Below are 23,001 nucleotides of genomic sequence, written 5' to 3' on the forward strand. Positions count from 1 at the left end.
CAGCCATAAGCTTTCATTCTGGAGGCTTTTACAAGTCAAGTCTCATCCTCAGAGATTCATTGGTACGCAAGACAGAAGCAAGCATGGAAAGCTTCAAACAATGTTGCCTTGAACAGATGCTTGGGGGCTTGCATAAGTCTTTAAAGAATACAATTAAAATGGCATTTCCACAGGAAGATAGAGAACCTGAGGAAACTGGAATGATTTCTCCAAAATCTGGCCAATGATCCTTGCTGAGGATACTGATTTGCCCTGTGTTTTATGCTGGACTGTGCAAAATAAACACTGTGCACAAAGAGTACTAATTGCTTCATTTATTCTTCCATTTAGCCGGGGAAACATCAGAGCTTATTCAGTCTCAGAATGGAAAATTACATGTTGGAGAGAAAATAACCACACTGAAGGAATGACAATGCAATTCAGGTTCCGCTCGTTCACATATTTTATTTATCCAGTGAAGGAAGAAAAAAAAAAAAAGGGCTCTAAGGTGGCACAACTTTAAGAAAATACCAAGGTCATATTTTCCATTTTCCTCAGTCTAATCTGAATCCACAAATTAAACAAAAGTGCAAGGGATGAGATGAATATCTTGCTGGAGAACAAAGCATCTTGTTTGAGAATGAAAACCCTTTTTAAGGTTAATATCTACCAAGGGGTTCCTTATATGAGGATGGCTTACTTTTGTTTTTATAAAAATATGACAGCATTGAATAAATTGCTGGGGTTGAATATTTAAGGGTAGATAGTGTGAAGGCTGCTGACTCAGTGACTTACCAGGAGTCTAATTCTGAAAGAAGCCCACCATGGTGAGAGCCACAAAAGCGTCACAAACATCTGTTGGGGAGAGACTCGATGACACGTGGCAAAAATGGAATCTCGGATGTTTGGGTAATGAGACCCCAGACATATTGTGATCCAGGACTCCCGTTATACAGAAGGGGAAAATTAGGACTGAGAGGTTAAATAATTTCCCCAAGATCACACAGGTAGAAGGAACTAAAATTTCCTGGTTTCTAATTCAGTACTTTTGAACACTGCATAAGTAGACTCTCCTAAAATTAATTTTTTCTGTCAAGATTCTAAAGTTGGCAATTTTAGTTTTTTAAAAACATTGGATAGCAAGATCCTGCCTCTAAAAAATTTAAAAAAATATTAGCTGGGGTTGGTGACAGGTGCCTATAGTCCCAGCTACTTGGGAGGCTCAGGTGGGAGGATTGCTTGAGCCCAGGAATTCAAGGCTGCAGTGCGCTATGATTTCACCACTGTAGTCCAACCTGGGCAAAAGAACAGCACTTCATCTCAAAGGACAAAAAAATGGAGAAAACAAAAAGATTTGTGAATGCTGATAACTTTGTATCCAATGTCAGGAACCTCATGTCAAAATACGGTTAAAAAACTCATGTTCAGATCAAAATCAGAGAATTCCATGTTTCTATGAACACACATGACAAAATCTTACACATAGTGAGACAGGAATGGAAGACAGCACCATGCAGAAAAGATTAGATAAACCAATATTAGAAAATAAAATGGACCACATTAACCATTGGTGAGCTGGTCTAAACTCGTTGGCGCTTTCGAATAACACAGAAAATAACACAAAGTCACGATCTATGAAAGAGAGTTCCGGGGGACTTCTGGTGACCGAGCACAAGGAAGCACCCATCTTAAGCAGCTGGATGCATGTGCACAGGCTTAGGCATGGCACCGACCTCCAGCAGAGCTGCCTGAACCGAGCAAGTGTGAGTCCTCCCACTATGCTGCCCAGAGCTGAACACAGCCCTGGGGCAGTCAATGCCAAATCTTCTTTATCTTGAAAACTGGCCTGCTCCTTTTAACTATGGGCATAAATCAGACAAGAAGAACTGGGGTGGGAAATGTTTCAGGTTGCCGATAGAGGCTGGACATTTTGAACCCTGGACAAAGTGACTGGAATCTTTGTTTCCCCTGGCCCTGGAGCTTTTGTAACCGGTTGGGTGTGGACTTTGATGTCTGCGATTCGTTCTTTAAACTTCTGCTGGAGGAATTTTTCTTCTTTGGAGTAGCTCTTTACAAACACTGACATCAGCAGGCACCCTGCCATGGATGTGCCTCCAATGCAGAAGAGAACAGCTCCTGCCAGCTTGTACATGTCCAGAGCACTGTTAAACCGGACAGCATGCGTGTCGACCACCACAAAATCGGCTTCCCCAAATGCTTCGATTTTGGGGGGCACAAGAAAGCCCACTGCCAGAACAGTCAATCCGAGGATCACAAAAACTGTACCTGAGATGAGTCCGACCTAGAGGTAGATAACAACAGAAGCAAGGTAGAGTGAGAAAGGTGCTTCGGCTCGCCCCTGAGCCCTCAAGGGCAGCACTTGTCTTGTTTCTTGAGAAAGTGAATATTCCCAGTTACCCCAAATTTGCAGGAAATACCTACTTAATTTTCTGTTGAAAAAGGTGAAAGATGATCTTTCTAATTTTAATGCCAACCAAAAACTCCAGCACTCAGCCTTGATATATATAATATATATATCTAAAAATATATATAATATATATTATGTATATCTAAAAATATATCCAATATATAAATTATATATACATAAGTATCTATTTTTAAAAATTTGTACAATGCTTTGCAGTCAACAAAACCTTCTTTTGCTTCTTTTGCTTCTTTTGCTTACATTGTCTCGTTTGGTCTTGAGGAACAGAAAAGTAGCCCTGATATCCAGGAGCTGGCCTTACTCTGTCCCCTAAGCCTCGATGTTGTTAGAAGCTGGCTGGGAGCTCACAGCAAGGCGATGCTGTTCTGCTAGGCACCATCTCACAGAACATTAACACATGCTCATTCTGTGACCATGATGAAGTGAGACAAAACAGTGTCCCTTCATAACTTTGTCTAAGCACAAACAAAAACAATGTCCTTGTAAAAGCCACAAAATACCACATGACCCCCTCTCCCGGCTAATATGAATGACAGCTACTTCTTTACTCACGATCGCTTTAGTCTCACTCTAGTCTGTCCTCTCTATACATAAGATTTATTAAGATATCCAATCATAGAATTGTCCCTAACAATCCAGAGTGAACTCTTGCTTCATTAGACCCTCCCCAAAATCTCCCAACCAGAGCCCACATCCTATAATACTATACTTCCTTTTCACACTGTCATACTGCAATGCTCCACAGTCCCCTATGGTGACATTCTTTCTCACTGTAATGAGTAATACATCCAACTTGTTCAACATGTAGGTGTGTTCCCGGTGGTTTTGGCTGGAGGACATGGACAGTCTTTGTAACTACTCACCTCTTTTCCAAGTAAGCAGAGAAGGAACCTTAACTGCCAGTTTACAGGTAAAGAAATGTAGCCTCAGAGAGGGTAAGTCATGGGCAAAAGATGGACAGCTAACAAGCTGCAGAGGCAGGGTTAGAAGCCACAGAGCTGATCCCCAGGCCAGTGCTCTCTCTCCTCTCACATGTAGCTATTTGGGCTGTGCTTGTACAGGTGCTAGGAAGTGTTCAGAATAGCAGATGGAGGTTAAACTGCATTAGCTCAAGTTCTAATGAAATGTAACATACTAAAGATGGAAATGATGTACCATTTGGTGGTCGACGCTCACAGGTTTGGAATAAATAGACTCATGCTTGGATTCTACCACCACCACCTAGCACCTGAATCATAGAAGGAAAGTTACTTAAAAGCTCTTGTCATTAATTTCCCCATCTATAAAATGACAAATGCTCATAATATGTACCTCATAGAGGACTTGTGAGGACTAAATGAGATTATGCGTAGAAACACTCAGCTTTGTATCTGGCAAAGTTATACATTGTATCTGGCAAAATTATAAATTGTAATAAATAGCTATTCTTCTTCTTATTTGGAAAGACACCCTTTGTAAAATTCTTATGCTACATTGGTAACAGTATTACAATCGCTCAGCACTTGGAATAAGGAATAGCTAACACCATTACTTTTTAAACACATTTTTCCTTTCCTCCTGTTCTTAATTGCTTTTAGTTAGAATAATGAGGTTAGGAAAATAACCAGATATATAACATGATTTAATCTTTAATATTTAAATTTTTGAGATAATACACTAATAAAGGTGGTTTGGCTAATAGGACGAAAACACATCCACGAATCTATCACCCTAGCAAAAAGGGGAAAAGGATAACAGATATTATTGAACATCTATTATGACCTGGGCTAATGCTAGATGTGTTTTTCATTTAATCCTCACAAGCATCTTATGAGAAGTAGGTATTTTTATTCCCATTTCACCGATAAGAAACTGAGGATTATAAGGTTAAAGAAGCATAGTTTAGCCAGGCATGGTGGCTCATGCCTGTAATCTTAGCACTTTGGGAGGCCAAGGTGGGCGGATCATCTGAGGTCAGGAGTTTGAGACTGAGAGGCGAAGCCAGCTGGGCTTCTGGGTCGGGTGGGGACTTGGAGAACTTTTCTGTCTAGCTAAAGGATTGTAAACACATCAATCAGTGCTCTGTCTAGCTAAAGGTTTGTAAATGCACCAATCAGCACTCTGTAAAAACAGACCAATCAGCGCTCTGTAAAATGAACCATCAGCAGGATGTGGGTGGGGTCAAATAAGGGAATAAAAACTGGCCACCTGCACCAGCAGCAGCAACCTGCTCGGTTCCCCTTCCACACTGTGGAAGGTTTGTTCTTTCCCTTTCCACAATAAATCTTGCTGCTGCTCACTCTTTGGGTCTGCACTACCTTTATGAGCTGTAACACTCACTGCAAGGGTCTGCGGCTTCATTCCTGAAGTCAGCCAGACCAAGAATCCACCGGAAAGAACCAATTCCAGACACAAGACCAGCCTGACCAACATGGTCAAACACTGTCTCTACTAAAAAATACAACATTAGCCGGGCATGGTGGTGCATGCCTGTAATCCCAGCCACTCCGGAGTCTGAGGCAGGAGAATCACTTGAACCTGTGGGAGTGGAGGTTGCAGTGAGCCAAGATCCCACCATTACACTCCAGCCTGGGCAACAAGCGAAAGACTCCATCTTGGGGGAAAGAAAAAAAAAAAAAGCATAGTTCATGGTCCTATAAATAGCAGGTGGTGTGACTAGTTCTAACCCAGATCTGTGTGATTCCTGCTACTCATGACTTTTCTTCTACCCATAATACTTCACCATTACTATTTTGTGTATTTCTTTCCATTATTTTTATTTGAACTTCAAAGGAGTTTTAGCTACCATATATGAACAAATTTCCATTATCTCATATTGTAAGGAAACTGAAAAACAAAGAGAGTCAATAGGATGTCTTCATTAAAAAAAAAAAAAGCTGTTCTATATAAGACATGAGTACTACAGGAAAAATTGGGCTGTAAAATATAACATTTTAGATTGTTTCTACATTTTTCTAAAAATCGTGGCAACTACATTTACTTTCCAAGACTAACCATTATTTATAGCTTTTAGAAAATGACTCATATCAAAAACTTCTGAAGGTACAAGCAAAATTGATTTAAATATCCATGGTGACATGCTTCCTATGTCACTAAACTACCTCCCGGCTGAAGAACTGACATAAATTCTCAAAAATTGAGGGTAGCCAAAAGTGATCTTAGTTTCTGAGATTCTGAAGAGCAAGTGAGACCAGTGTGTGTCTGTCTTGCCTCCCCACAGCTCCTATTCCAGCCTGACACTCAATAAACCGTCCTGCCTGCCTAACTTAAACCACCAGACTGCTGAACGCAGAGCCAGGTGATTTATTCGCAGAGTAGTCTGCTCCTCAGCTGAGCAGTGCTTTCGATGAAAATCCACTCCTGGACTATCACTCAGAAGCTAAAAGGCAAACCATGGCTTGCAGATGGCAGAATTCCTGCTCACTTGAAGAACTGGAACGTGACTGGCCTCTCTGAGCCTTCTCCCCTTTTCTATTGACATCAGAGAATCAGAGAGAGGCTCACCCTCTGTAGTGGGGAAGACAGCACAGTGAAGAGCTAAATTCAAAGGTTCTGAAGGTGCTCTCAATGCCAGTCTTGAATGAGAATCTCCGAGAGATGCACCCATTGGGGAATTCCAGACATGCTAAAGCATGGGAGGGAGGGTGTGGGATCATAGGTACGACGGAGTCTGTCATGAGTAGGCTGCTTCTAACCCTCTCATAGAGGATATGGAAGGTGAGGAGAGCAGTTCGGATGCATCAGCTTAGTCTTGGTACCATGCTGAGTACTGAAAAGGATAAAAATTGAGGGAGTGATTCCATACAGTATCATAAAAATTGTTTCTGGACACAGTTCTAAGTTGAATTGGTCTGAGGTCTGACAGCAAGAGGGCTCCCAAATGGAAAGAGTCAAAAAAAGTGCAATGCAGAGGTTGTTTAAGGTTCTGAGTAACCAAAGCAGCCTTGTTTAGGGCCACACGGAAAAGCTGAAATGCTTTGGGAGGGTCCTCCTCAAGGCTCAGCAGAGCAGCCTGGGGCCTTGATGTGGTAAGGCCAATCCCAATGGTGACAGAGAAGGGCCTCTCCAGATAGTGACAAACTCCCGAAACAGCAGCGAGGACAGTTTTTGTGCTGTGACTTCCGATTCCACTCTTGGCTGTGGGAGGATGTGTGAAAACCCAGTTCCTGCTGCTGGAAAGGAAAAATTGGAGAGGAAGGAGAACTTATTTTTGTATGCCAGAAATTCTGCTGGTGGGGGCTACAGGCCAGAGACTGCTGTTATTTTGACCAACATCCTTTCATTGTTTCCCAGTGAGCTGATGAGGCCTGAAAATGCATTTACTCCAGTAGACAGAGCTGGCAGCAGTCGCGGCGCAGCTGTTCTGGCAGAGAGGAGGCAGGAATGACTGTTGGAAGCACAAACCTGCATGGCTGGGAAGAACAGCCCGGCGTGCGGGGAATGCTGGATGGAGCTCCATGTGCAAGGCGCCATCTGGGTTAGAGGTTATTTAGGGGAAGCGCGTCGAGAGCGAAGATGGGCTTTTTCTTCAGCATCAGCCCTGAGGGCTGTGCTGACCTCTCCAGAGCAGGAGCTGAGCTTCCAGCGGTGATGTCTGCCAGCGGCGGGGGCAGAGGATAGCTCACCTGTCCCTGCTTGTCTCAGCTTGACACTGAGCTGTATGAAGCAAGAACCGACGCCAGGTGATCGAGGTCCTTCCACAGCCTGACCTCACGGTCTTCTTAGACCCTTTCACCTGGGCAGTGAAATCATATCAGCTCTTCCACCTGACAGAGATTCCTTCCTCCAGCGCATAAACACATTCAACTGCCTCCATCTTCGACAGCAATTCTCCAGCTCTGCGTGCCTCTCTTCCCACTACTCCTCGATGTCCTTTCTACCATTGACAGCCATGCTCAGTCCTCCACGATTTCCTCAAACCTGCTTCTCCGAGGTTACAAAGGACCTCTTAATTGTCAAATCTAATGTCAAATCTAATTTTTTTTAGCTCACTTAAATATTCTACATTCATTGATATTAAACACTTAAACTTTCTTGAAACCCTTCCCCGTGGTTATCTCTGACACACTCTCTCCTCTGTGTATCTCTGCTCCAGACAACTCACTCTCAACCTGCTTTGCTGGATGTTCTTCGTAAGTTATTGGTGTTCCCCAGGATTCTACCCTTCCCCACCTTTCTTAGAGAAGGGTCACTCTCTGTCATTCAGGCTGGAGTGCAATGGTGCAATCATGGCCCATTGCAGCCTTGAACTCTTGGCCTAAAGCAATCATCCCTCCTTAGGCTCCTGAGTCCTCTGGGATTTTAGGCACACACCACCATGTCTGGTTCAGGAGTCTATCCTTGACCTCCACCTCTTGTTAATCACTATGTTCTCTTTAGCGTTTAATCAGAAGCTGCAGTTTCAACTCCCACCTGTTACCAATGACTTCCAAACCTCCACCTCCAGCCTGGATCTCTGTCTTGAGCTCTAGACCATATTTCTGACAACCAACAGGAAAATCTACAGAAAAATGTCCCAAACACTCCTCAAACCCAAAAGAGTAAAAGTGGTGCCCTGCAACTTCCTTCCCAATTTTTCTATTTGTGTTCTTCCCATCCACCCTTTCATGAAATTGTTCCTCACAGTCTTAGTGGTGGCTTTTAAATCTTAGTCACTCTATCTCATAAAAATCTCTTGAATCTTTTCTGTCTTGTCCACTGCAGCCACTCTAATGGTGCAGGCCATTATTATGTCTTGCCTGGATCATTGCAACAGTGTCCTGATAATCTCCATTGCTCCATCCTTCAAAGGCAACCTGAGAAATCTTTTATAAACAGAAATTATACCACCTGGCTTCTCTTCTTAGTAGTCTTCCACAGGACATTATGTCAAGTGAAATAAGACAGGCACAGAAAGACAAATATTACTTGATCTCACTTATATGTGGAATCTAATAAATTTGAAATCATAGAAGTAGAGAGGAACTGGAAAGGAGTGAGAGAGGGGATTGGGAAGATTTTGTTTAAAAGATACACAATTTCAGTTAAGAGGAATAAATTCAAGAGACCTTATTGTACAACATGGTGACTATAGTCCATAACACGGTATTATGTTCTTGAAAATTGCTGAAAAAATAGATTTTAAGTGTTCTTACCACAAAAAAAGGATGTGAGGTAATGCATATGTTAGTTCGATGTAGTCATGCCACAATATATATGTATTTCAAAACAACATGTTGTACATGACAAATATATACAATATTCATTTGCGATTTAAAAAGCAGAGTCTTCCACAGCTCCTCTCATCTCTAGTATAAAACGAACTTCTTAATATCTAGAGAAACTTTGAAGGAAAAAAACAAGGACTTAAGTTTAAACTCTGACTTAGCTTAAGAGGGGGACTAGAGAGGTTAGGGCAGATAGGAGGAGCTTAACCTGAGTCTTGAGAGGAAAGAGAGGGACCGGAGTCCCTTTCACAGTTAGTAAGGCTGTGGAGGAGGTGGTCTTGGTCTTGCCTTGCACCTGCACATTGCCATCAAATGCCTCTATGACATATCAACCTCCGACATAGGCTGATACAGGCTTCTGAGACAGGTCGAAGAGAAGGCAAGAAGATAACCCTCAGGTGAGGAGGGAATGACGGGGGGTGAGAAGACTGCTCCCATTGGTTTGACACGTGCATATGACACTGTTTGCTGCATGGATAATCAAGTGGCAACAGCCTTAGTCAAGGTCAAAGGCAAAGATACGAAAAAAAAAAAATCCTCCATAGCCTGATTGATTTGGGGGCAGCAGCAATGGGTGATGGGACTATGTTACATCAATTTTTATAGATGGAATCAGCTGCAGGCAGTGGGATAAATTAGAAGTGGCTGAGGCAGTCATGCAGCAACCTAGGACCTCGGCTCATTTACTGTTGTGCTGGAGTCCTAGATGTATATCTTAACCTCAGAGAAAGTGTGTGGCACTCTGTGTGTGTGTGTGTGTGTGTGTGTGTGTATGTGTGTTTATACCTGATTATGATATCCCACCTAGAAAAGCCTAGATTCAATATCTTGCCCCCCTAACTGTATTCAAGCTGAAAGATTATGGAGAAATTTCTATTACATGGTCTTTCAGAGTCTTCTGTGAACTGGCTCTTGTATGCATTCCCAGGTTCAACTCCTGACTCTTCTTCAACTTTTGGACATTTACCCCAGCCACAGGGAACTCTTTGCAGTCTCCTGAACATGCTGTACTCTTCCATGGCTCTTAGCTTTTGCAATACTTTTCTCTCTACTGGGTTGCCCTGCTCCTGCTTGCTCACATGTGACCTCCTCTTGGAGCCATTTCTTCCCTAGCTGCATCAGATACCCACTCCACCCTACCCCTCAAACCCTGTGCTCCCAGTAAGTATTATGCCTACTTTAAGGGGAGCATTTAGCATATTGCATTATAACAATCTATGTACATGGCCACCTCCCCTATTTGACTGTGAACTCCTTCAGGTCAAGCGCTATATCTTATTCAGAGGTGAAGAAAAGATCTTCTTCATATTTGAAGAATATTTGTTCACCTCTGAAAAAGAAGATCTTATTCACATCAGAATCCCAGAGGCTGGTGCATGTTGGACAGCTACACATTTGAAGAAAGAGAGGAAGAATGATACTGTGAAATAGATGTTATGCAGATGCATGCAATAAAGATTCTAACTCAGACCCATTTGATTCCAAGCTCTGTTCTCGTTAAGTCTTGCCATGCTGCCCACTGCTGCTGCCTCAAGAGCAGAGTTCCACCAAAGCACTGTGAGCACAGCCCCCAGTGAGAGGCCGACATGACTCTTGCAACATTACAGTGGAAGCAGGGAAAGGAGAAGCCAGCAATTTGAACCACCTACAGATGCAATTTGAATGAAAGAAAAAAAAACATGAAAAAGAATCATAATAGAGACATGAGCATAGCTGGTGCCTTTTCCTGTGTTGGTACAAAGCACTTCAATCCAGGAACAGTTGGTTTATCCCTTGATAGAGGTGAGGTCTCTAAGACAGTGAATTCCTAGGTCAATCAAGTTGACACTAGGTTTCTTGTGTTTTGTGGTTAAGATATACATCTAGGACTCCAGCACAACAGTAAATAAATATTTTTGGATCTTGTTTGTGCAAAATAGAAGGGAGAAAATAATGAAATCTGAATTCTGGGGTTGGTAATTCACTGTGAGTTCTTCGTTTTAAAACCATAACTATGTTTTATTTGATGGGTTTACAGCTTCACAAATCACGTAACAACTAGTGCTTTGGAGCTCCATGAACACTTACAATATTCTGTGTGTCAGTGGCATTTTAGGCTCTTGGCACAATAGATCTGTCAGGCAAATGCTTTTTTTTTTTTTTTTTTTTTGACAAATAGGGAAACAACCACTCACATATCTGGGTAAATACAAGATGCGCCAAGCTTGGCTGTGCTTTTCATTGGCTAAAGCCAGTAAGGATTCATCAGAGGTGAGATTTCTACAGGGCAAGGATGCTGTCTCGACCAGTTCTAATGCAGAGTATGTGACAACAATATGATGTTGAATTAACACAGGTCTTGGGTTATCCACGTTAACAACTGTGTTACCTAATACTTTATTTATTAACAATATTTCAACTTTTTTTCCATTTAAGAACTCAGTGCTTCATACAGCAACCAGTAATAGTAGCTAATATAGCTAATGCTTATTAAGTACCTAGAAAGACAGTGTTAAGATCTTTGTAAATATTATCTCATTTAATTCTCATATCTTTTATGTGGTAGGTGCTGTATCACCGTTAGAGGCCCCATAAGGCCAATTAATTTGCTCAGGGTTACAGAACGATTAAACAAAAGAGCTGGGATTTCAGCTCATGTAGTCTGAGGTTAGAATCCATGTTCATAATTATTATGCTATACTGTCTCTTGTTACACTATATGGCCAATAAGTTGCAAGTTTATGTCAATGTCCATGTCAAAAAATTCTGGGATCTTTTGGGAGAAACAAAGATTAGGGAAGACCTTAGGCATTATCTAAAGTTCATCTTCTCAGTATCCCTTCCTGAAGCCTCTTCCTCTTCTTAGTTTCTAAATGTCGGAACGTCCCAATGCCCTCTTCTCTTCTATGTCCACACTCTTTTCCTGGATGATCTCAGAAGTCCAGTGCCTTGTACAGATTCTATGTGTCAATAACTCCCAATCCATGAGCTGTAGATTGATATATTTAAATTGTCACTAGAGATCACTACTCGGATGTCTAATAGGCATAACCTTTAGCTAAATCTGACTACTTTTTACCATCTCCACTAATGCCACCAGAATCTTTTGCCTGGGTATTTAACACCCTCTAAATTAATCAACCTCTTCCAGTGGCTTCCCATGTCTCTGGAGGTAGAAACCCAAGACCTCACTATGGTGTACAAGGCTCTACATAAATCATCTGTGTCTTGTTATTTTTCTTAATTCATTGCCTGTCCCTTTCCTTACACCACTCCAACCAGATTGGAGACCTCTGGATCGTTTTCAAACACACCAAACTTGTTCCCATTTCAGAGCTTTTGGACCTACTATTTTCCCAGTCTAGGATGACCTTCAGCCAGGTCTGTTCCCTCAACTCATCCTGGTATTCATTAAGATGGCATCTCCTCTGAAAGCCTTCTACCATCAGCATATCCAAATACCAGTCTCCATCACCCCCTGTTATCCATAGCACTATCACTACCTAACGTTCTGTCATGTAGTTTCTTTGTTTACAGCCTGTTTCCCATGATAGATTATAAGCTCCACAAGGGAAGTCACTTTTTCTTTCTCTGTTTACCACTTTAACCTCCAGCACTTTGAACTCTCTTGGCACAGAGTAGATGCTCACTAATTATCTGTTGAGGGACTAAATACATTGTCTAATGAGATTCCTTCATTTGAGGAAGCTGGGGTCAGAGAGCCTCATGATCACACACTTGGTAGAGATGGAGCTGGTATACTGACCACTGTACTACATTTAATCATTAACTCTCTCTAAATACCTAATGATTTCTTTTTAATAATTGTTGCAACTTGTCAAATGACATTACCACACCTGTAAGGGAGGTTGAAAGAATATAATGTTTTGCCTATAATGTTTTCACTAATGCTTCAGTTAGTGAATTTAGTGGCACATTATTAATGATAGCAATAATAATAATTCATATGGCAATTGTACCTATTTATGTTTAACTTGCTCATCAATAATTGTGCTGTGTTTAGAGGTTTTCTTTGGCCCAAAGTTTAGATTCTTCTTTCCTAAGGTAAGAAAAATGCATTTAGTATCACCAAAAGTGATGCACACACAGAGAGTACTAAATCTCTCCATCCTCCACGGCTGCAGTATTAACCACTTCCAGTAATTTTTCCATTCCCTAAGTTAAACACATGCTCCTTCCTTACCTTCCAGAATACTGAGCTCCACCTGTTAGGTGATCTCTGGATCTGGAAATCATCCTCATACTCCCAGATTGAGGCGGTACAGTCCTCATAAAACTGGTGCAGGTAGGACCGGACTCCATAGCGCTGGTACCCGCCCTCAACTGCAGCCTGTGCCTGCCTGGACCCACAGACGTTGCTGCAAGAACTCATCCTTCCCAGCTGGAATGACAACATCCACATGGATCAGCACCACGGGCTTTGGCCTCAGGATCAAAAGACATATGAAAGGTAAGAACCAGACTGAGTAATGTATGCCTAGTTGAACAATGCTCTTTTCATTACAGAAAAGGTACTTTTAAAGACTTGTCTTTCTTGATGGGGCGCGGTGGTTCACGCCTGTAATCCCAGCACTTTGGGAGGCCGAGGCGGGCAGATCACGAGGTGAGGAGATGGAGACCACCCTGGCTAACATGGTGAAACCCCGTCTGTACTAAAAAACAAAAACAAAAACAAAAACAAAAACAAAAAAATTAGCCGGGCGTGGCGATGGGTGCCTGTAGTCCCAGCTACTCGGGAGGCTGAGGCAGGAGAATGGCGTGAACCCGAGAGGCGGAGCTTGCAGTGAGCCGAGATCGCGCCACTGCACTCCAGCCTGGGCGACACAGCGAGACTCTGTCTCAAACAAAACTAAACAAAACAAAACAAAAAACAAAAACAAACAAAAAAATTAAAAACTAACAAACAACAACAAAAAACCTGTCTTTTTTTTTTTTATTATACTTTAAGTTCTAGGGTATATGTGCACAATGTGCAGGTTTGTTAATATACGTATACATGTGCCATGTTGGTGTGCTGCACCCATTAAGTCGTCATTTACATTAGGTATATCTCCTAATGCTATCCCTACCCGCTCCCCCCACCACACAACAGGCCCTGGTGTGTGATGTTCCCCTTCCTGTGACAAAGTGTTCTCATTGTTCAATTCCCACCGATGAGTGAGAAAAATCTGTCTTTCCTATAAGCTGCTCTTCTTTTTTGTTTAATGCAAGATTACCCTAAATACTCAATGACTAGAACTGCATCTCCATAAATGAAATGAGACACAACAACACAACTCACATAAATTAGGTACACCTTTAAGCATGAAGCACGCAAGAAATGGCAACAAAGAAGCTGAGATTTTTATTGCCTTGACAAGAAATCTTTAATCTCTTAGAATCCAGTTGTCTTTGCACTTACATGTTAAAGAATTGGGCAGGCATTCTCATTTGCTGAAGATGGAGTTTGCCTTAAACTGTCCTCTCAGATTTTTAACCCTGTTTCCTTGTGGAATGTACACGGCGTTACTCTTACTAGTTTGAAATTTTGCCTTCGGATCTCATGTATCTTCCTCCGACATTTTAACTAATTGTCAAGTTGTATGAAGTTTTATTAAAAAGCTGCTGAGCAACTATGCCTCATGCTTTATTAATCACAAATGGCTTGGCCAATAATTTACACCTCACTAACTCTAACACTGTATATTTTAGCCATTATTTGTAGATACATCTGCCCATGTGGGTGGCTAGACTGTAATGTGGAGAGTGGACACAGCCTTTTATTATTTTCCATGAAGTGTCTAGTGTAAGTAAGAACTCAGAGAACTGTTAAATAAAACTATGTCCTGGGCAGGCTGCTTGGGGCTCTGCCTTTTTAAGATGGAAATTTCCACTTTATTTGATGTAAATGATACCCTTAGAGAGAGACATTTACATGGATTTTGTTACTAATCATGGTTAAAAAGAAAGAATTACTGAGGGACAGTAATTTTGGTGAATAAGGGAATTGCCAGTTATCATCTCTACTTTCTGATCTCCGTATAAGCAAATAAATGTGAAATATGTGTTTGGATTTTTAAATTATCCTGTAGATAGATGAGAACACATAGACATAGGAAGGGGAACATCGCACACCTGTCAGGGGGTGGGGAGCAAGGAGAGTGAGAGCATTAGGACAAATACCTAATGCATGTGGGGCTTAAAACCTAGGTGATGGGTTGATGGGTGTAGCACACCACCATGGCACATGTATACCTATGTAACAAACCTCCACATTCTGCACATGTATCCCAGAACTTAAAGTATAATATAAAAAAGTGGAAATAATAAAATAAATATAAAACTCTGAAAGAACTCTTTAGTCCACAATATAACTGCCACACTATTGTTTGACTGTAAATGAAGGTAGTTATTTTTGTGTTTTAAAATAAATCAGACTTCTTCCAAAAAAATTATCCTGTAGATAGTTTTAGTTGTGTGGACATAGTCTATATCTGAAAAAGTGAGGAACAACATGGAAGGTTATTTTTCTATTAAGCCAGGTTTTCTCAGAGCTTGTGCTGTAATCCAGGCCAACAGAGGCATATTAAATGTTTCCAGTTACTTATGAAGCAACCAGCTTGTAACGTTTATCTACGAAAGAAAAATATCGATCTACAATCCCATCAAATGCCTATATGTGGCCACTTCGTTTGATTGGATAGAATTATGGGACTAAAATCAAAGTTGGAACCAGGGATAGTCAGCAATTCCTTGTCCAGTGGGCACAAAGTAAACCCATTAGAACATCTTTAAATATATGCTCTTAGCTACAAATGAGTTTTGGTTAAAAATGTAGTCAAATCGAGGAAAACATGGCCCTGGCCTTAGAAAAATGGTGCTATTAATGATGACCAATAACCTCATCTTTTTAGCTGTTGATCAATGGAAACCAACTAACTGTTAGATCCTGTGCTTTTTTTCTGTTTCAGGTATAGCTACCATCTAAAGAAATCACCCAGGGAAAGAGTGCAGGGAGGCAAGAGTCTACACACCCACACCTACACACACCCACACACACACAAACACATTTGCTTTAAAACATTTAGAAAGATATGATTTCATGAGAAGTCAAGATTTTTAGAAGGTTCTTTGCCTGAATCGAGCAGCAAAATCTGGCAGATCAAAAGAATATTAACCTAGTTTTAACATTTTAAGCCCTAGGATGATCTCTTCAGTACCTTCTGTTTAATGCTTATACAATGAAGATGATTAACAAGAACCTATTACCATCGGTATATAAGTGGTATAATTTTAAAGGCATTTTCCTTTAAGGCATTCTAATGCAAATTTCAGTCCAGGGGAGATGGGATTTGTATTACTAACTCTGCTTTGTCAACTAGGAAATTGAGGCATAGAAAAATCATCTACTAAAGGTTACACCATGAGTCAAGGAACAGATGAAAGATGACAATTAATACAAGAAGCAGGAGTATGGACTGAATCATATACTTGCATAGTCAGAACCACCTCCTCTAAATATATATTTTCAGATTTTCTATAAAGCATCAGAGACTTTAACATGAAAAAGGGACAAAAATAGATATGATAGGAATAAAAAAATCCCTCATAGCAACAGTAAGAGTTATGTTTCCTTAGATGCTGAAGTTGTTCTTTCTCAGGATTGAGCTTTGATGCAGAGAAGGACTGTATGATATATTATAGCCATTCCCTGCACAGTTTGCTTCCAGCACACTAGGTTAAATGTTTCTGCTTTGTAAGATGAGACCCAGTTGTCCAACTTTGTAAAGAACAATATGGGTAAAATCATAAAAGAGATAGAAAGTGTCATAAAACAAATGTTTTTGAGCCTGAATGATGGAACGCTCTACTTGAAGTCATGGATTTTTAGCTATGTTAGCTACATTCCAGAAAAAGAATTCCAAAGCGCCTTTCTCCCCCAGGGGCACAAAACATGAACAAGAACATGGCCTGTTTTGTGCTACATACACAGAGCAGAGAATGGACTCTATTGCCAGTTTTTGATTTGCAACTTACTGGTCAGGAGATTTCAGACAAGCTCATTAGCCTCTCTGGGCTATGGTTTCATCATCCTTAAAGTAAGAGGGTTGGATCAGATTAATCTCTAATTTCTTCCAGATGTAGTTTTTCAGGACTTTTTGTCTGTTTCAACAGAATGATTCTATCATTTTCTATTGAACAAACAACTAGGTTTACTGATTTGCCACCTCCTTCCATATCCTCACTGACAGCTCAAATTCTTACTTTATACTAGTATGTATGCAGCTTCCATTTAAAAAGGGCATATAACTAGTTAGGTTAGTTACTTGCTACTAGGTAGACTAAATGTTTGTATGTTGTTTGTTTAGCAAGTTAATGCATTATCGTATATGTTGCCTAAAATAGGTCTGAGAGGTATCACACATCTTCCCAAACATGCAACTACATGGAATTCACTCCTAGAGGAGAATGACTTGGAAGAACATGAATTTTAAAATATAACATGTTAGAGTGATGGTTTTAGACCTACAAAATCTCAACAGAGAGTTATACATCTCCTAGGGAAATCAATAACTTTTTGTCCCAAATCTGAGAATGTTACAGTTATTTGGAATCTCATTTGATTGATGGACACTTCTGGTATTATGAAAAAGATATGTGAGGTCACTTCATAAAGTCACTTTAAAGACTAGGCAGTTATTAAATTATATTCAACAAACTAGAATTGAGACAGAAACAGAAGCTATGTGCGAAGACTTTTTACTTTGGCTCAGTATTTACTTAAAGATCAAAGTTTCATAAGAATTCTGATGTCTATATTTCAGTAGCTATAGTAGCAACAACAAAAAGGTTTAATCTATGACTGTTGTTAATGAAAATATTTTAGAGAGCCTTTTTTTTTATTCACAGAAAGCTTTAATATCACAGGAGGTACATGGATAGAGGGGATGAGTAAACACACTCTTTAGTGTTGTATTTAAATCAATCCACATTAGTCTTCATTCTGTAAACACGCTGATAGAGCCTGTTGCATCCTCCCTGCCAGCATGGCCATGGTGATGGGGCACAAACTTTTATGTGTGATTGTTTTGTTATCTATGAAGAGAGAGTTGTTTTTATTCTCTCTGAAGGAGAGTACTACTTGCTGATAAATGAGGATCCATCCATGGATTTCTTGTTTTTATAATCTGTCCATAGCAACTGTCTCAATTGCATGCACTGTTATACATTAAATGAATATTCAATTCTTACCAACTCAGCACACCTATTGTAACCCAGAGACCAGTGGAGGGAAAAAATTATGCTGCCACTCCCTAGCAAATTCTTCTGAGAGGCTTTCTGTAACCAATATATCTAAATATCAGGCTTCCATCACTCTCTATCCCCTTGTCTAGGTTTGTTTCTCTTCCTAGCACTTGTTACTATCTGATATTCTAGGTGTGGTTTATTTACTTATGGTCTGATAGACCATATACATGATAGAGTATAAGCGACATGTGGGCAGGGACTTTTTCTGTACTGTTGACTGCTTTAATCTCCAGTACTTTGAAACTTCCTGCAGAGTTCTACATGGGTTGGTATGGATGAAGGCCTGAGTAGTCCTCCATTTTTCATCCTCCCCTTCCTTCAGTGTTTTTAAAGCACTACGTGCCTGGCACCTGTGAGATAGATAATAGTTACGAAGATGAGTGGGGCCAGGTCTGCCCTCAATGAACTCTTGGGTCACAAGGAGACACACTCATGAAGCAATAAACATAACAAAATGGGCATCATCAAGAGGTATTTACAACAGAAGGGAGTACAAATGCTGAGAATCCCTTGAATAATTCCTGTATTAGGGAAACAAAGTCATGCATGTGCTGTTATGATATCACTATGTGTGCCAATAGACTGTAGTATCAATGTGCTGGAAATTTAAATTTCAGTCTAATATTTGAAGTTAATTTTTATTTTCCTCTATAAATGTTCATAGCCTTGAAGTAGAAATAAATCTTTATGTCTCATGAAACTCTAAGAACATTACAGATGTTATATTCTTTGTCTTCATGGTCTCCTTGAAAGAAGAGAGGCAGCAAATTGAGGCACAAAAAGAATGAGTGTTTTCCTGTGACACTATGTGTGAGTCAGTTGTGAGGCCAGGCATAGGCCCTGTTCTATTTATTTTCTTTGAAATATCATTCAATTTTTTCATGCTGCTTCTCTCTCCCATAAAATGATTCTGAGACAATGAGACTGAGGTTCCCATTATAGCCACTTTTCCACAGGGCTAGTGCTGCAAAAGACAAAGTACAGGCACGTAGACAATTTAGACCACTTATTCAACACCAAGCCAAAAGGTCAGTTCCTTAAAAGATTTAGTCAGACTCATAGGGGATACAGGAAGGCATGAAAGCCTGCTAACAGCTTTTTCACCTTTAAATCAGGCATTCTGAAATTATATAAGCATGGTCTTAAAACCTGAACTGTGTTCCTACCAATGGATTATTTCAGAGATATTTTATTTTTCTGAAACAGTGGTAGAGATTGTGGCCTTATATTGAGTTATAAAAATACCTTCAAAGTCAGCGGACACGTAACCACTTTTATAATTTTTAAAAAGGAGTAACAATGTAAGATTATCTTACTTGTCATCATTTACTTTAATTCTTCAAGATTTACTTTTTAGAAAGGTACATAAAATCCAAAGCAAAAATGAGAAAAAAAGAACCCATATTCTTTTTTAATGTCTTCTTTATCTACATGCAGACACAGGGTGCTTATGAATCTACATGTGATAGGGTTTGAGTCCTACCTTTGAAGTCCTCTTTTTCTTCTTCTTCTTGTTCACTCCTTGATCTTTCTTTTTAATGGCACATTCTTCAATTCTATTTAAGACAAAAGTCTCTGCAGAATGTAATCCAGATCAAAATTTAAATTTCATAAGCCATTCATGTAACTTATAAAGAATCATTTTAATGTTGACAAAAGCATTGACAAAGAACTTCATGTTTAAGAATTGAGATAACTTTCTAAAAAATAAAAGTCTAAACTATATTTTAGAACTTTTCAATGGGTTCTCATAATAATTTATAAAGTGAATGAGATGACATAAAAGGGCTGTGTAAATTATAACACACTGTACACGTGCTATTCTCATTTTGATATAACTATATTCCATGTTTTTAATAATACTAACTAGACTGATCCATTTCTGTTTTATAAATTCTAAATTTAAAAAAGTGACTTGCTTCCTAGATACTTCAGAATTGATCTTTTCTGGTGCTTGGTCTTATAATGTAAAATATATGAGTCTTATAATCACTATATTTTCTGATATGTTTACATGCATTTTACACTTCGTAAGCCTCTTTGGATGATTTACTTATTAGGTTGAGTTGTACTCCTATATCCGTTTTCTTCCTATCATGATCATTTTGCTTTCCAGCTGCCTAAGAAAAGCAGGTGCCCATGTAAAATTTGATTAAAAAGCCATTGCCAACTCTAAGGCTATTGGTTTCCTACATTACTCTAGTTATGTGAAATAAGAGAATATCTGGGGCCATATTTTTAAGGGATCATTAAGAATTCTTTCTGATGAACAGGTCCTCATTTGTTTGCAGGAGAACCTGAAGACTTGAGGTGAGTAAGCCTAGCTGAGGCCTCATAAACTGTTTTCAGCATTTCTAGGGTCAGCCTATATGGACCAAAGCCAAATCTTCAAGACCCATTTACTTTCCCCCAAATTTTGAGAGTGGTGTGTGAGCAGATTTGGGGATAAAAGTAAATTATATTAGCCTCCTGGATCTGGATAAGCAAAGGAAAACAAGCCAATCATAATTCACTACATTCTCCCTTTCCTCTCTCCCCCAACAGCTGCCCTCCACCCCCATCTGTATCTCTTTCTTTCCTGTCTCTCTCTGCCTCTCTGAATTACATTTCTCTTCTTTTTTCCTGTCACCTTCTCCATTTTCTCTGAAGATTCCACACATGCCCTTCACCAAAGGCAGGCCTGATGTGGAGCCCCCAGGAGCTCTCCAAGGTCCTGAAAACATTTCTGTTACAGCGCCAGAAACCAATCAAGCAAACAGCTGTTAAATTCCAGTTCTGTTTTCTTTTTGGCCTCCAGACTCTGTCTGACCCCCCACCCTAATGTTCCTTTCTAACAACACAAAGAAGTAGGTCCTGAGATCACACCAAAACATTGAAACATCTTCAGACGTGGCACAGGAGTGGGGAGGGCCAATGGGGGCTCAATTCAGCCTGAAAAATAAATCAAACCAACTTTGCAAACTCTAAATACATATATTTGACTCTTTCCTAATACACAACTTTTCTTATCTTATGGAAAGGAAACTCTCAAGTTTTTAGCTGTACGCCCCTCCTGCCCCCCACCCCCCCAAATTCTTACATAACGCAAAGCACAAACCACCAAAGCATGGAGCTGGCTCTTCCTCATTTGTATGTCTTCACCGATTTTAATACGCGTGTTTTTTTGTGGAGATTGGTGCACATATAATAAACGTGAATGAAGGAGGGAGGGAGCGAGAGAGAGAACATTTATGCATGAAGAAGGAGGAAGGAAAGAGAGAAAGGGAGGAGAGGGAGAACTGGAGAAAGACATTTGGAGCATAGAAAGCCGCCATCCCTGGACTCCGCGTGGCTTTACCTGCCCCCTCCGATCCCCTGACCCGTGGAGCAAGTGCAGCCAGCCTAGCCGCAGATCTCTCGCTGGGGTCCCATCACCGCCGCCACCGCCGCCGCTCCGCCTGGTAGAGCTCAGCCCGCGCCTGATTGACAGCCGGGAGTCCCGCGTGCCCGCGCACCCGAGGCCCGCGCAGCCGCCGCCGCCGCCTCCAAAGGGGCCGGGTTCCAGCTTTCCGAGAGCGGCGAGTGGGCGGGGCCGAGCGGTCTGGAGCGCCAGGCCCGTTCCTGCCTGCACAGCGAGGCTGGTGCTTCTGTTAGGGCAGCTGGCAGAGCCTCTGGAAGTCTGGTCACTGGGCCCTTTCGAGGCTCCCCCAGGACGGGCACCTTCTCTGCCTTTGTGATTCTTAAAAGCTTTCTTCTGCCCAGACCATATTTTGGTCGTAGAAGACTGGTTCAATATACAGTTACGCGTCGCGTTATGATGGGTATGGGATGCTCTGAGAAATACGTGGTTAGGCGATTTCGTCCTGCTAACATCATAGAGTGTACCTTCCCAAACCAAGGTGGTTCAGCCTACTACACACCTAGCTATATGGTGGAGCCTATTGCTTCTAGGCTACAGACCTGTACAGCATGTTACCCTGCTGAATACTGTTGGCAACTGGAAAACAATAGTAAGAATTTGTGTGTCTAAACATAGAAAAGGCACAGTAAAAATACCGTATTATAATCTTATGGAACCGCCGTCATACACAGAATCTGTCGTTGACCCCAACATCAGTGAGCAGTGCATGACTGTACATATTTTTAAAATGAGTGGAGAGGCAGATGGTGGTGATGTGTGTTTCTTCCACTGCCACCCTATTGCAGATGTTTTCTGTCCCTGATGAGACACAAGGTGAGGAGCTTCTCTCTGCTGGCAGAGCACTGCCCAAATGAAGAACCTTCTCACCTCTTTCAGTATTGTGTAGTTTCAATCCTCACTCTTTCCCTTACTGCACCGTTAGGAAGTCCAAATGGGTTTGATGAACGAAAAATGAAGAAAATAAATTAAATTATGACATTGAAAAAAAAAGCACAAATGCATAAAGGCAAGAACACATCAGAAAATTACCTGCGAATGCCTTAGGAAATGTGCACAGGTATGGGCAAGTTAGTATATAAATACAATAACCTCTGCTTCAGGAGACTTTCTGCAGACCTCTCATAAGTGGCATTTAATGAGAATAATTACTAAAATAGTTAACATTTGCATGGCTATACTACACATAATAATAATAATAACTAACATTTACATAGTGCTGACTATATGCCAGGTGTTGTGTTAAGTACATTATATATATATTAATGATGTACATATTATATCATTTAATCCTCACAGCAACCTTATGTGGTGGGCATTCTCTGATCCAGATTTTACAGATGAAGAGGCTGAGGTACAGAAAAGTGACACACACCCATGGTGATACAGACTCACAATTACTTGTCGCAGATCATACAGCTACTAAATCTGCAATCTGCAAGATGATCTCCTGGAGAGGTAAGGATATAAGTGATATTTTGCCCATTATTTCCTCACTTCCACATAGGTTTTGGGAAAAAGCCTAAAAAACACTAAGAAACACCTCTGTCTTGCTAAACAGCGGGCAGACCAAAGCAAATTGTTGAGCAAATGCTTAGGGGGCCACCAAGGACGGGGATGGCTTTGTCTTGTTTCTTCCTCGCATCCACAACTCTAACCCAGCACTCTTCAACACAGCTTAAATC

At 40.8% G+C, this 23,001-nt stretch overlaps 1 protein-coding gene across 2 annotated transcripts; it reads right to left on the bottom strand.

Moving 5' to 3' along the window:
• Positions 1-424: 424 nt before the first annotated feature.
• NRSN1 (neurensin 1) lies at positions 425-21,386 on the bottom strand. 2 transcript variants are annotated; one of them, XM_005553927.5, is made up of 4 exons: positions 21,257-21,386; positions 19,403-19,475; positions 12,815-13,012; positions 425-2,281 (listed from the first exon to the last, which is right to left on the bottom strand). In XM_005553927.5, exons 3-4 carry the CDS (start codon positions 13,001-13,003, stop codon positions 1,883-1,885), a joined length of 588 nt encoding a protein of 195 aa, XP_005553984.3. In that variant the 5' UTR covers positions 13,004-13,012; positions 19,403-19,475; positions 21,257-21,386; the 3' UTR covers positions 425-1,882. The 2 variants fall into 2 exon arrangements, with proteins under 2 accessions (XP_005553984.3, XP_005553983.3); XM_005553926.5 differs by having other exon boundaries at positions 19,403-19,494.
• Positions 21,387-23,001: the final 1,615 nt, after the last annotated feature.

Source organism: Macaca fascicularis, chromosome 4 (genome assembly GCF_037993035.2).
Source record: "Macaca fascicularis isolate 582-1 chromosome 4, T2T-MFA8v1.1".
NCBI classification, from domain to species: Eukaryota; Metazoa; Chordata; class Mammalia; order Primates; family Cercopithecidae; genus Macaca; species Macaca fascicularis.